The 13,158-nt window shown below is 40.9% G+C and overlaps 1 protein-coding gene across 1 annotated transcript; it reads right to left on the reverse strand.

Moving 5' to 3' along the window:
• Nucleotides 1-291: 291 nt before the first annotated feature.
• LOC120757791 (galanin receptor type 1-like) lies at nucleotides 292-13,158 on the reverse strand. Its single transcript, XM_040075409.2, has 3 exons — nucleotides 12,447-13,158; nucleotides 11,544-11,609; nucleotides 292-1,584 (listed from the first exon to the last, which is right to left on the reverse strand). The coding sequence occupies exons 1-3, from the start codon at nucleotides 13,152-13,154 to the stop codon at nucleotides 1,267-1,269; spliced, it is 1,092 nt and encodes a 363-aa protein (XP_039931343.1). The 5' UTR covers nucleotides 13,155-13,158; the 3' UTR covers nucleotides 292-1,266.

A 13,158-nucleotide genomic window follows, 5' to 3' on the forward strand; every position in this document is an offset into this window, starting at 1 on the left:
TCATATTGCACACTTAAGGAGCTCTTAAAGGAAGTTACAAACTGCAGTAAAACTATTTGATACAATAGCTCCCAAGTTTTAGAAATATAGTGAAAGAGTGATCCATTTGGAGACTGGAAACCCTTTCATTGCATGAACAGCAAGTGATTTGCAGTTTAACTTCTGTAACTCACATTTTTACAGTCTATGAACAGGTCAGTCTGGATTGCAGCACACAGAAATACTGAATTAGACAACACAGTGAAATAATGAAATTCTTGCAGCCATTTACTTCCTACTTTTGAACTAATATGCAGTTTATATAGTTACAAGAAGTAATCTTGAACTTGTTACAAATGCCCTTACCTGTTTGTTGCTAGAGCACTGTTGATCAAAGCAGTCTGTCAAAAAAACCTCAAACAAAAAGCCTGTCACTACAAATTTCAGGCATTTATATACTAAAGTGGCTAATAAAAAGCCTTGGGTAGAGAGACTCAAGAGAACATTGTATTTACCAACAAAACCTTTTGTAGACGGTACTTTCAAACAAAATCACAGTTTTTTAAGCATATATTGAGAAATACCATTTTCCTATTGTTGCTCACCAAGGGACAGTTGCTGGAGCCGGTGATTAACAGCAGTAATTACACACAGGAGCACACGGACAGTCAAACTCTGGGATGTGTAAGCTGATACAGAGCCACCAAATGCAGACAGCCACACCACTGACACATCATGTGAAAGGTGTAATTGCCCAATAAGTAAATGCTACAGCAAAGCCTTCAAGGAGATTTAGAGACCCTACCACCAGCAGTGAGCTAAATGTGTATGCAGCTCACACATGGTCAAATCCGTTGAAGAGACAAAGAACAACCAAAGACTTTAGTTTGACTTCTCCCAAACTGCTCTCTGAATGTTGCATTACTCATTCACATCTCTGACTACAGACATAGTTAGCTGCTGTCTTCTTGCCTGTACATATTCTACCTTCTGTGTAAATCCTATTTTAGATCCTATGGTCATAACCACAACTTCGTTTGGGCTCTCTCTTATGGGCATTCAGGTAATTCTGTTGCACATAGCCCAGTGTCTAGCAACGTACCCTAGGACAGGCTCTGTCACATATCAGCACAGTGAGGGAAATATGTCTCCTACCACTCCAGTAACCTGGCAAAATCCACACTTCTGCAGACTCTGCCTCTCCCTGGAATGCACTTGCACGCATGTTCTCCCCAGACAGAACCTTCTTCCCTCCTCTTCCTCCTGAAACATATTTGTGAGCCCAGCTTACAAGTTTGTGGTGGAGTGTGTGGTAGAGAAGTTCTCCATGCGCACTCTGGCCAGTTTCTCAGCGGAAAGCGGCCGCAGGAAGAGCTTGCAGGTGAAGGCTTGCCGGCAGGCCTTGCGGAAATTCTCCGAGAGGAAAGCGTAAAGGATGGGGTTGATGCAAGAGTTCCCGTAGGCCAAGCAGTGGGAGATGATGCGAAAGGTGAAGGAGATGTTGTTCAGGGGAAAGTGCCCAAACTCTGCCCACATGGTGATGATGTGGTGTGGCAGCCAGGAGAGCAGGAACACAGCAACCACGAGAAGCACTGTCTGTGCTGTCTGGAAAAGAAAAGATCGTGTATTAAATGGTCACAGTGACCAAGCGAGTCTGGATTGAGTGAGTTTGCTTTCCCCTGTGAGTAGTGAAGGCAGCATAATGCAGGCAACACTTAAAACTGCCAGGTGGGCAAATTATGACAATATGAAAAAGGATGCTAAAAACCCTGGTAAAACTTGGATTGACTGGTTTTGACTCGAGCAAATAATTATAGACAATTTAGGTAATGCCTGTAAAACTTCAGAGTTCAAAGGCTGCAATAATGCTAACTGTGTTACGAGGAAGAGTGGAAATAATATTCCCTAACGTGTGGAGGGTGAGGAACATCAAGACTTTTGAAAACAATTGCAGGAGGAAACAACTCGCAAGGAAGCACGCCACTGAGAGGAGTAACAAAGAGGAGAAAGGTTTTTCCAGTATCTTCCCTATTATGGGAGAAACCCAGAAAACCAATGCATAGAGGATTTTTTATTTTTAAATACACAGTGCTCATTGGTTAGACACATTCCTAGCTGGATGCTGACCTGAGGGATCAGGACCTGTGCCGGTGGGATCCCAGCCTGTGCTGCCTGAGGTGTGCCCCAGCAGTGCTTGCGCCCCAGTCAGCTGGCCAGCCTCTGGCACAGTCTGTCATTTCTAAGTCCCAAAGCTTGACCCGAGGCAAAATTTTCCTGAAAACAGTGTTCTTTGAAATCTCCATACAAAATGAAGGTTAACAGTGACAGTAAATAAAAATAAGCTGTAACTCACTTCAGCTTTCTTTCTGTAAGGCTTTGAGGCCTGTGGGAGCAGAACCACATTTTTCAAGTTTAGGAAAGCTGGAAGTGTTGCTTTTCTCTCACTTTCTGCTTGGAGAACACTCAGTGAATGCCTAGCAAGGCTCTGAAATTACTGACTTGGGGGCCCTAAGATCCTTTCCTGATGTTTTTGTAGGGCTAATTCCACCTGACTTCATGAATTTTCAAAATTACAAGTGGCAGTGCAAGATGAGCATTTTTTCTGTATTTAATCCCTCAGTTTTGGGGTTCTGTAGCAGATGCACAGCTGGTGGCTTCTCTCCTCTTGCTCCACTTGGTTCTCTGCATAATTTCTGCTTTTTAACTTTGGTATTTAGTGTTTCGTTGTTTGTTTGTTTGTTTGTTTGTTTGTTTTTGTTTTGGTTTGGTTTGGTTTTTGGTTTTTGTTTGCTTGTTTTTTCATTTGTATTTTGTCATTTTAATAAATGTAACGACTTGCAAACATGCAGATGATATCCTTCTCCTAAGCAGAATTGTTTACAAGTAGCAGAGAAGCAGTGGAGAAAAATTAAAATTTTGTTTTCATTTCAGCCCAAGATTTACAGCTTTACTAGTCTAGGTCAATGTTTCTGTCAATAATTCCCTTGCATGATTTCAAGTGAATAGTGTAAAGTTACTTTTCTAGAAAAGGGATAAATTTTCTAGTGAACAGAAATTCATTTAGTCAGTGATTATCATGGCTACATTTAGTTAAACCCGTTAACCTCTCTAAGGAAGACTTTATTGCATTAGATCAAGACTACAATACGAGTAAAAAAAAGGGATTTCTGTCAAATAGGTCTCTTAAAAAGATTCTATTAACTTTGAAAGGCAATAACCTGTAGGTTCATTGTGTACCTGGCATGCTCCAGGTTCTTCCTTGTTTCACCTACCAGAATGCTGTCTGACAGCTGAGCTAACAAAGATATTCCCCTGAGAATGAACAAACTACACTGCCAAGCATCCTCAAACCAACCGTGCTAGGAGCCAGATGATGTCCTAAAAAATAGACTGGAAGGATTCGAAGTTGACAAGACTGAAAGACACAGACCTAGTGGTCTTGTGGGGTCTAGTTCACCCAATGTGGTATGATGGGTACCAAAGAAATGATTAATAAACTGGTCTCATCATTAGCTTTCACCAGCAATAATGGTGCTACTTCTTTACCTTCTAGCAATGTTAAGTAGCTCAGGCTTGTTACCCAGGCAACCTTTCATAGCATCCATCTGCTTAAATTAGGGGGCTACAAGCACTGAAATATTCTTTTGAATAAGGCTCATACCTGGCTTTTCCCCCCTTTTGTTGTGAAATAACAAACTGCATTTAATGTAGGGCGGAGTATTACACAATGGGTTTGCAATATAATAGCAACAACGAGTTGCTGTGTAATAGCACAGAGCTGTTTCTGGGGTGCAGCTTTTTGGGATTTTGCAGATGGAAAATACAGACAATACTAGAGCACTAATGTACATAATTCATGACATGACTTCCTGAAACAGGTTTTGGAAATGGGACTTGTGTCTGTTTTTTCAAGTTAGGGACCACGTAGTTATGACAGAGGAAACTGAAACAAAGCACTGTTTGGCTTTTAATGTGATAACTTTGCTATAGCTTAAACTACTGTTACTATAGACTGTGACCAGCTGTGGAGGACTGATCCAAATAGTTTGTGTACTGTTTGAGCTTCTTCCATGAGCTGTGATAGTTTACACAGTTACTGCATCACTGTTGATCAAGCTGTCCCTACGTAATGCAAACCGTCTGGTTTGACTTTGAAATTTTTGGTGGGTCCATAATAGACATGTACAATGGCCACTACTGGCCACTTAAGTCTCTCTTACTACTCCTAGAAGTCTTTCAAGCAGCTCCAGGAAATAACTTACAGTGTATTTGTTGTACAGGCAAAGTAAGAGTGTTTAGGCTGTACAGTGAATCAATAGCATGGTGACAAACAACAACGAGATATTTTTGTTTGTCAGAGTACTAGGCAAACTTCTGTTATTCCCTGCCCCCCCCCCCCCCCATATTTCTGCCATGTGCAGATTGTGTTGAATTTACTTGCTTATTCTTTTGTAATCTTTGTAGATCATATGGCTCTCATTTATGCTTTCAAGCCTTTCTTTGTCTGTTTTGTCCCTTGATTATTATTTCCCCTGGCCCTGGACAAGCTATTTCATGCTTTTAGCCTTCCCCCATCCTTCAACAAGCATTGGAAAATGTGTTTAAATAACATTTTGGGGGAGATACCTCATTCAGGAGGATGATTAAGTTTTTAATATTTCATTGTGTTAGAGCTGTTGTCCTTGACAGACTTTTAATGAAGTTGCTTCAACTTGTCCAGCATCTTGTCGAGGGCAAAATTAAGATTGCCCTGTAACGAGTCAAATGCTTCAAGTATTCCATGGATTTACATAATTTAGGAAGAAATACCTGAATGTTAGGTTAATAAACGTTGCCAAGATTAAAATATAGAGTGGACAGAACAGTCTAGAGGGGTAGATGACTTGCCACTTCCCTAATTTAGCCCCAGTTGGAGACAGCCCAGCTGCACATCCTTTTTCAGAGCTGATCAGGCCATCCATACTGTGTACCTCAGCCACACAGAAATGGGAAAGAACATTTAATTAGGTTTTTATTAAACAGTACTGGCTTGCAGATAAACTGGGCTTCATTAGTGAGACAACTGCTGTTTCCTGAATATGGTGAGATTATTTTTCCTCTTTTTTTCTCCCATAATTCTAAATGAAAAAACTGCAGGTGCCCTGTGCCAGTGCCTGGGAAAGACTTAGTGCAGTGTACCACTGTACTGCTGGGGGAACTTACCAGCCTTGGGGGAGGACGATTTTTGTGGCTTTAGATTCAGGGATACCCAATCGAGAAGATCCCTTTGCTCAGAGTCATCTGTGAGCCAACGTGCAAAGAGAAAACTGCCAGTTTCTTCATTCCTGGTGCCATATTCCTGTTTGCTTTGTTGGCAAATCTGACTCCCCCTGATGGATTTACAAACATTCTTTTCCTTTTTGCACATAAAGGTCACAAACACAATCTGATCTCCAGAAACGTGCCCATAACTTAGTGATAAATGCAAAATGTCCAGAAAATGACATACTTATTTTTAAGGAATTTAAATGTTGGAGAGCAGCTGTCTTTCCTTCAGATCACACACAGCTTTTAATTACTATCGAAGCACTTCTCATTGCTCTTTTTTTTTTTTTTTTTTTTTTTCCCTTTTATTACGCTTGAGTCTAATTCTACTCTTCAGTGATCTGAAAACCACACTGAAAGTATTCTTTTTCATTGTTCCGTGTTCTTTCTTGGAGACAGAAATGGCAGTTGGATGTCATGAAGAAGAGGAGGGACTGAAGTAAATATATTTTCAGATGTTATCAGTTCATTCTGATTACTTGCTTTATGTGCTAAGAGGGACTCTTCATTTCCCAGCAGCTTGCTTGCACTGTTCCAACTGCCCATCTGCACATCTCTCATTCTGGGATTATGCCATTAATTTCCTCTGTTGATGTCCTTGAAACTAATTCACTTTCTATTCATAAATGCGTTAGGAACATTGTGATATTTCTATTATCTCCTAATTGGTAATAAAGCTCTTAATTCCTGCTGCCCTGGGCTCCTGTTAACCAAACAATGTGCAGGATTTCACTTCTGAATTCTATTCTCTTGCTCAATGGATCCCAGGATCTTCCATGTTCCTTTGCTGTAATTACTGTTATTCCAATGCCAAGGCCTTGAACATCACTTACATGTTTACCTGAAAATTTTTCATTCAGTTTGCATAAACGATAGCCAAATAATTATTTTAGGTACAGGAAAGCAGTTACGGTGCAACTCTTATCTGCCTCTCTTGGCCAAGATGTTCAGGAATACCCATGGGCCTTAAAGAAATTCTGTATCTTTTACCTGAGGCTCTTGTATGACCTTCAAAGCGCAGCACTCCAGGGAGTGTCCCAAATAAATTCTTTGTGCTTCCTTGGCTCTGGAAGCAATGACCAGCTGATTTGCTTACCCACCAGGTAAGCACGGCTCACCTTTCTGTTGTCGCTAACCAATAGAAAAGCATGGTACTAACTTGTTATCTTTAAGTGGCTCATTTGGTCTGTTAATTGAAGCATTTGGCCTCAAGGTCCTACAACTCCTACTATCCTTTCAAGAGAGCTTGCAAAATAGCTGGGAAATTCACATCCCCAGACACATTCTTAAACTTGAAAAAGCATTTCGGATTGTTCAGTTTGCAAGACTTGTTATTTGTTCTTTAAAGATGCACAAGATGGAACTGAGTAAACACTGAGGAACCCTGGTGTGCTCCAGAGGCCAGTAAAACACCACAGGGCAATGCTAGACCTTAGTTTGCATTAATTTCCATCATTAAATCATCTTATTTAAGGCAGATGTACCATCAGAGTTCCTGGGGCTCTTAGGAAACATTTTGCAACACTGTCAGGCAGGGAATCGTTAAGTTTCTTTGGAGCCAAATAACAGACTTGCTGTACTTTACAGAGTTCAGAAAAGAGGTAACAGAGCTGAAACATACTAAATTGTCATAGAGGGGTGCACAGAATTTCTTAGCATGTGGTCTTGCTGGCTGGCCTCAAAAAAAGATTTTCCAAAACTTCAAAGTATAACCCTGCAGCATCACGCCATCTGATTTTCAAGGGTGGCAAACTTGTACAGTTAGTATGGCATTAAATGGGGAAACAGCCAGTCACGTATCTCTTCTGCAGGCACAGTTTTAGTTCATCGTGCAGAATTTCAGCCTAGGCATGCAAAAAGTTCTAAACATCTTCCTTGCTCTAATGCACAGATGATATATATAAATGGAAAAGCACTTTGAATTGAGCATGTGCAACCTTTGACATGTCCATGGCAAAGTTCTCCAAAAATTTCAAAATGGGAATCTGAATTGAGGGTCAAATTCTTTTGGTAACAGAATGCAAACTTTGTGCAAGGGAAATTTTTTCAAAGTTTCATGTGTGCATAAACTGGAAAGGTTACTGTAGTTCAAACATAACCATGCTGTAACTTAAGAGCTTACAGATCACAACCCAAGCACAAAACATATATATATTTTTTTAAATTTCCTTATTTGTGATATGTGACTGTATGTCATTTGTAGGATTGTGCTAAAGGAAAACTTGTTCTTTTCAGCAGGTGTATGAACATTGACTTGGAGAGGGTGACAGCTGTTAGAGTTCTCTGGATTATTCATAAACTGGACCCATTCAAACAAAATCTGGTTGTAACTGACCTTACAATAGTGGGTGTAAACATCGCCCATGAGCAGTTTATCCTAAAAATCAGGGCCCTCTTAAGCTGCTCTTTTAGCCCCTACATATCTTCAAATAACAGACTTTGAGTACAATGTTGTGGCAAATGGGACAATGGCAGACAGCAGAAAGATCACCAGTAATGGAAGAGAAGGGGAAAGGGCCTTGCAAACATCGTGCAGGGAATAAAATCCACACTGAAACCCCAGATATATATTGTGGCACTGTGGTCTGGGAGAAAACACCTGGGTCCTCAGATCCTGCTGAAGTGATCCTGGTGTTGGAGACGTTTATTTAGAGACAATACTTCATATAGCAGTGGGAACTTTTTGAGAAGACCCCCTTCAGAGGAAATGGGGTGGCAGTGTCACTCTGTAGGTCTATGTGTCAGAGTTCTTCTTAACTGTGTGGAAAACCAAACCCCTAGCACTGATTTAACTTTTAACTGGGTTTTGTTTCCATTCTGTGACAACAAAGTTATCACACACTTGTCTGCTGGTGCAGCTCTGTGGGGCCCTGGGCAGCAGGGAGCAGGCAGCACACGCCAGGGAGGGAAGGGAGCACAGCTGGAGGGAGCAGGCACTGGGAACCACGCTGTGTCACAAAAAGGCAGAAAGGGGTAGAGAATCAAGTAAGAGACTTCTTGGAAAAATGAATTCCTAATACCGTAGTTCATTACACTTTGTTTCCTGTTTCCATGGCTTTGATTTATTTAGAAAAAAAAAAAAAAAAAGGTTTTATTTATTTTAATTTTAAAGGCATAGATACACATTACTGATACAGCACGATCTTTGAAGGGGGAGGTTGGCCTACAGTATCAAGTACCTGGGCTCCAGCAATATGCTTCACATACTTAGAATCAGTTAAATCCAGGATTATTTCACTTTTTTTTTGCTACAGCAATGCAGCTAGGAAAGTTGTGCATGTACTTGCACATCACTGTGACTGTTCATATGACTGTGCCATCATCATCGCTTTAGAAATCACTTTAGGTCTGGATTCAGCAGTGTCCTACTTGTTCTGTAAATATTTGTTTTATTGAGGTTCACATGCTGTTTCCAGATTTCCAGGATGTACTAATAGCAGATAAAATACCAGTTCCTCTATGACCTTTCAGGTGGCTTTAATTTGGATTTGTCCCAGTAATGCTTCTTACTGCATTTCTGTGTTCTATGGCTCAAACTATGTGAATAAGAATGATGTCTTTTCTGGCTGTTATCTGTGTTACAGGATCTGGGGATGGAGGGACTGGTATTACACCAAGACTCCAGCAAGGTCAATGAAAGCTAAAGATCCAGAAATAAGCCTTGACATTTAAAAAAACTCTTACCTGGTAACACTATTTTTTTCAGAAGCAGCCTGTAATGGAGAATAATAGCAATTCCAGTCAGCATGTGGAATACTGCTTATGGCAAGACCATTCCCTGAGTTCTATGGCATTTACTTTCTTTCTGAACTATGTTTTATCTTGAAGTGTTCAATCTTGAGGAAAGTTCTTATAGCTTCTGAAATGCTGAGTGACAGAGCAAAATGTTTGCAGTGGTAATGTTGGCAACTGTTTCACTGGAAAATCTTGTTCAGCAAGGACTCTGAGTCTGCAATTTGATTCTTTTGAAACCTTTACTCATGTATGGAGCCCAGAGAAGCATTGGGAGATTTGAACATAAAGCTGTTCGCAAAATTTGCTATTTAACTGTTTAAAAACAAAGCAACAACAAACCCACAAATAGAAAAAAACCCAAACCAAACCCAAAGGGAAAAAACCAAAAAGAGCAAACCTAAATCCCATTCTCTTGGGGGTAGAAGGATGATAGTAGCTCAAATGCCCTGTTTTCTTGAAATTATAGGAATGAAGCAGGAACTGCATGGTCATAGTTTCCGACTATCCTCTTTTTAATGAATATGACACCTTGTTTTCTGTATCAGTTTGGTGAAGACACACTCTGTTAATTAACAGATGTGACTCAGACAATTTTATCACCTCATGTGGGAAGACTTGGCTGTTGTGCTACACTTTCTCTCATATCTCAAGGCAATCAGGGTTTAGCCACTGAAGTCACACATATTTCAGAACAAACTCGCTGTTCTTTATATACTAAATTAATCTTCCAAACGTGGATCAAGATTCATTTGTCAAACATCTTTCAGTTAAATAAGCAAAAGCTGTTCACTTAATCCCTGATGAAGTTTATGAATTAAACCCAAACACAACTACTTTCACAAATGGACCGACAATGTACATATGAAAGAAGCTAGATTAACAGAACTGACAGGCATCTATGAGTTTCCCATCAAGCTCTAATGTGAAGTGTTCTTAAGAAGATATACTTTAAAATACTGACTCTCACTCTTGTGTTTCAAGCATGCTTTGAAAGCATATGCAGGAATTGAGTGTCTGCAAACAACCCAAGGAAGTCTCCCTAAGAAATCCTGAGTAGTGTTTGCAACAAAAAACTCTTGAAGCAAGTACAGTAATGAAGATGTTTGGCATGCAGGAAGGCTAGATGGACAATTTCTACACAGACAGTGCTGGAAGAAGACATATTGTGGAAGATGATGTGTGTGTGTAGAGGAATGTATTTTTATTTTTTCTGAAGGGATCACCTATTTAACCAGGCCTAACTGTGCCACATGGAACAAGAATTGCTATTGGGTATTTCATAGTTATGGCCAGGAAAAAATTTAAGGGGAGGGATGGAGGAAGAAGTGTTGTCCCAATAACTTGTTTGAACAGGTAAAATCAAAGGTGTTTTTTAAAGTTGTTCCTCTTGGCAATATCTAATAACAAAACTCAAGGCTGAAGAAGCTGTAGAGTTATTTTTTTATCCAGCTCCACAGAGCAAATCTGAAAACAACACCAGTGGATACATTTGAAAAAGGGTAATAAATTAAATTCTTAACTTCTTTCCAGAAAAGTAACAGCAGTAATTTTCAACTGTTGGTAGCATTCTCTTAAAAATTAGCAACAAAATAGGTAGTGTGCCATTCAGACTTAGGTAAGGAAATTCTGGAGAGAAACTTAAACCTCCAGCTTAGGGATTTGTTGGTGATTTTGAGACCTAAAGCAATTTTTCAAACTTGTGAAATTGTGAAATGATTCTATGTGGAATGACATTGCTTCTGAGCACCTTCTTTGCTGCATTTTACATTATCAAAATTGTCAACACACCTTGGTTGCCTTTTCTCATGGTAGCTGTTAAACACACGAAACTCTGACCCTGCTTTCTGTTTGGAGTCTGCACTATTGATCCAGAAATTAGACTCTTAGTTTTGACATTTTAATTCACAGTTTATCTGCAGCAGCAGCAGCATTTATCAGAAAGTCAGTAGGCAAAATAAAGACACGGTGTTCTTCAACACAGTCTGTTCCATCTAGGTCTGGTGGCGTTCCTGCAGCAGGCAATACACAGCAGCTCACTGCTGCATAATGTGTTGCCTTAGAAAAGGGGGTTAAAAGAATGTTTATCAGAACCTACTTGAAGTTAGATGAAAACACAGAAAACCTGTTCAAAAACACTCCTAGGGGAAAGGGAAAGTAAACCCCATGTAAGTAAATATTGTTTGTGGTGTATTATAACTTCTACAGTTATTGTATTATGAGATAATATTGCAAATACCAGTTGAGTTCTATCCTTACAGACAGTGTAGGTGCAAGACCAATTATGAATAGGTCCTCATAAGTATATTGCAAACAAAACTGAGTGTATGCTAAAAATGTAATGAACCAGTAGAAACTACATATAATCTACAGCTAAATCTGGCTAGGATTCATAGGCTAAAAGGACTAGCAGAAACTGTAACAGCCCTAAATTAACTGTAATCAGCACAGACCAGGCTGACTACTTTATAAACCTGGTATATCTATTGTATTATAGTCAATGTACAGATTAAATCAAAGATATTTACCTTCTTCTTTGATCTCTCTGACTTCTTGGAAATATTCTTTACTTTCGTATGGAGATGGTACAAAACCTTGGGGGGGGAAAAGGAGCAATATATTGAATGGGAAATTGAAATTTGTATATTGATACTTGAACTCTTCATACAAACACCAAAAGTTTAAAATAATTGTTTTAACATGACTTCAAAGATGAATTCGATGCTTTCAGATTTTTAATTCTAAGCTTTCCACTTTCAAGAAGCAAGGTTTGGAAAGAACATTAAACCTACTAAGCTTTCAGTAGTTCAGCATATATTAAGAGCTCAGCTGGCATTATGTTGAAGTCCACAGGAGTTTTCAGATGGACTTTGGATTTCATATTGAGCCTCAGACTGTCTCCATTAATTCCCTAGGCTGATGACACACATGGGCAGAGAGCAGGCTGCCAGTCCTGTACCCTGATGGGACTGTCCTGCCACTCCTGAAGGCAGCACAAAGAAATGCAGTGGTAGGAGTGGGTCACCCTCTCATGGGAGGGTCATAAGGAATGTTGGAGAACTCTAGGCAATTCTCAATTAATAACACCTAGATCTATCTTTTGAAACCTGATTACAGCACAGCAATAACCTGGAAATGTTTATCCTTCTTGCCAGTAGCAAACATTAGTTATTTAGAAAGGACAAAATGAAAACTATGAAGAACAGCAAGAGTCTTTAAGGGTATCAGGCTGGGTGTCATCTTGGTAGTTGTGAGCTGGTATAATTTCATTCTCTGTTTTCCTTCCCTCCCCCAACCTCAAAAAAGTACTCTGTACCAGGAGAAGATATAGAAAGGGTTGGATCAATTATTTGGCTGCGTACACACACAAGCCCCCAGGAGTCTGGGGTCTTTCCCTCCGTTTAAACGTTATTCCCATCCCTGACACCCACCTTGGCGTAGCAGCAGGTGATGAGCAGCAGGGGCAGGAGGTATCCCACCAGCAGGATGGTGATCTTGTACATCTGCTTGGCTGTGGAGCCGCTTGCCCAGTGCTCCCAGCAGAAAGAGCTGTTGGGTGCCTGCTGGTGGCCACTCATGAGGGCCTGGTGCTGGGCCACGGGGATGGCAATGAGGAGAGACAGCAGCCAGATGCCAGCCACGCCGAGGGCAGCGTTGCGCTTGCTGCGGATGCAGGGCGAGCGTTTGGCGTGGACCACGGCAATGTACCTGTCCACAGACATGGCCACCAGGGTGAAGATGCTGACCAGCATGGTTGCCATGGCCAGGTAGTGCACCCACTTGCAAAAGAAGGCACCGAAGATCCACTCTGGAAGGGAGTAGATGGTGGCCTGGAAGGGAACGCAGAAGAGCAGAAAGGAGAAGTCTGCGATGCTTAAGTTCAGGATGAAGATGTTGGTGGCACTGCGCGATGGGCGGCCCCCAGGCCGGAGACGCCCCAAAACAACCAACACTAACGTGTTTCCCACCATTCCCAGGAGAAAAATCAACCCAAAAAGCACCGGTACAATCACCACCTCTGGGCCACCCCTGGTTGCTCCTGCCCAGTGTGTTGGGGCCTCTGTTTGGCCGGTCTCAAGGCTGCACTTGCTGGTGTTGGCTCCAAGAGAAAGCACAAAGTTGTTTTCCTGCTCCTCCATGGAG

This window comes from Hirundo rustica, chromosome 11 (genome assembly GCF_015227805.2).
Source record: "Hirundo rustica isolate bHirRus1 chromosome 11, bHirRus1.pri.v3, whole genome shotgun sequence".
In the NCBI taxonomy this organism is placed as follows: Eukaryota; Metazoa; Chordata; class Aves; order Passeriformes; family Hirundinidae; genus Hirundo; species Hirundo rustica.

Coding starts and splice junctions, on each gene's coding strand:
- LOC120757791 (XM_040075409.2), bottom strand. CDS start 13,154: ATGGAGGAGCAGGAAAACAACTTTGTGCTTTCTCTTGGAGCCAACACC. Junction 11,610..12,446: donor TCACCTGCTGCTACGCCAAG/GTGGGTGTCAGG, acceptor TCCCCCCCCAAG/GTTTTGTACCATCTCCATAC. Junction 1,585..11,543: donor CAGAGAGATCAAAGAAGAAG/GTAAATATCTTT, acceptor TTTCTTTTCCAG/ACAGCACAGACAGTGCTTCT.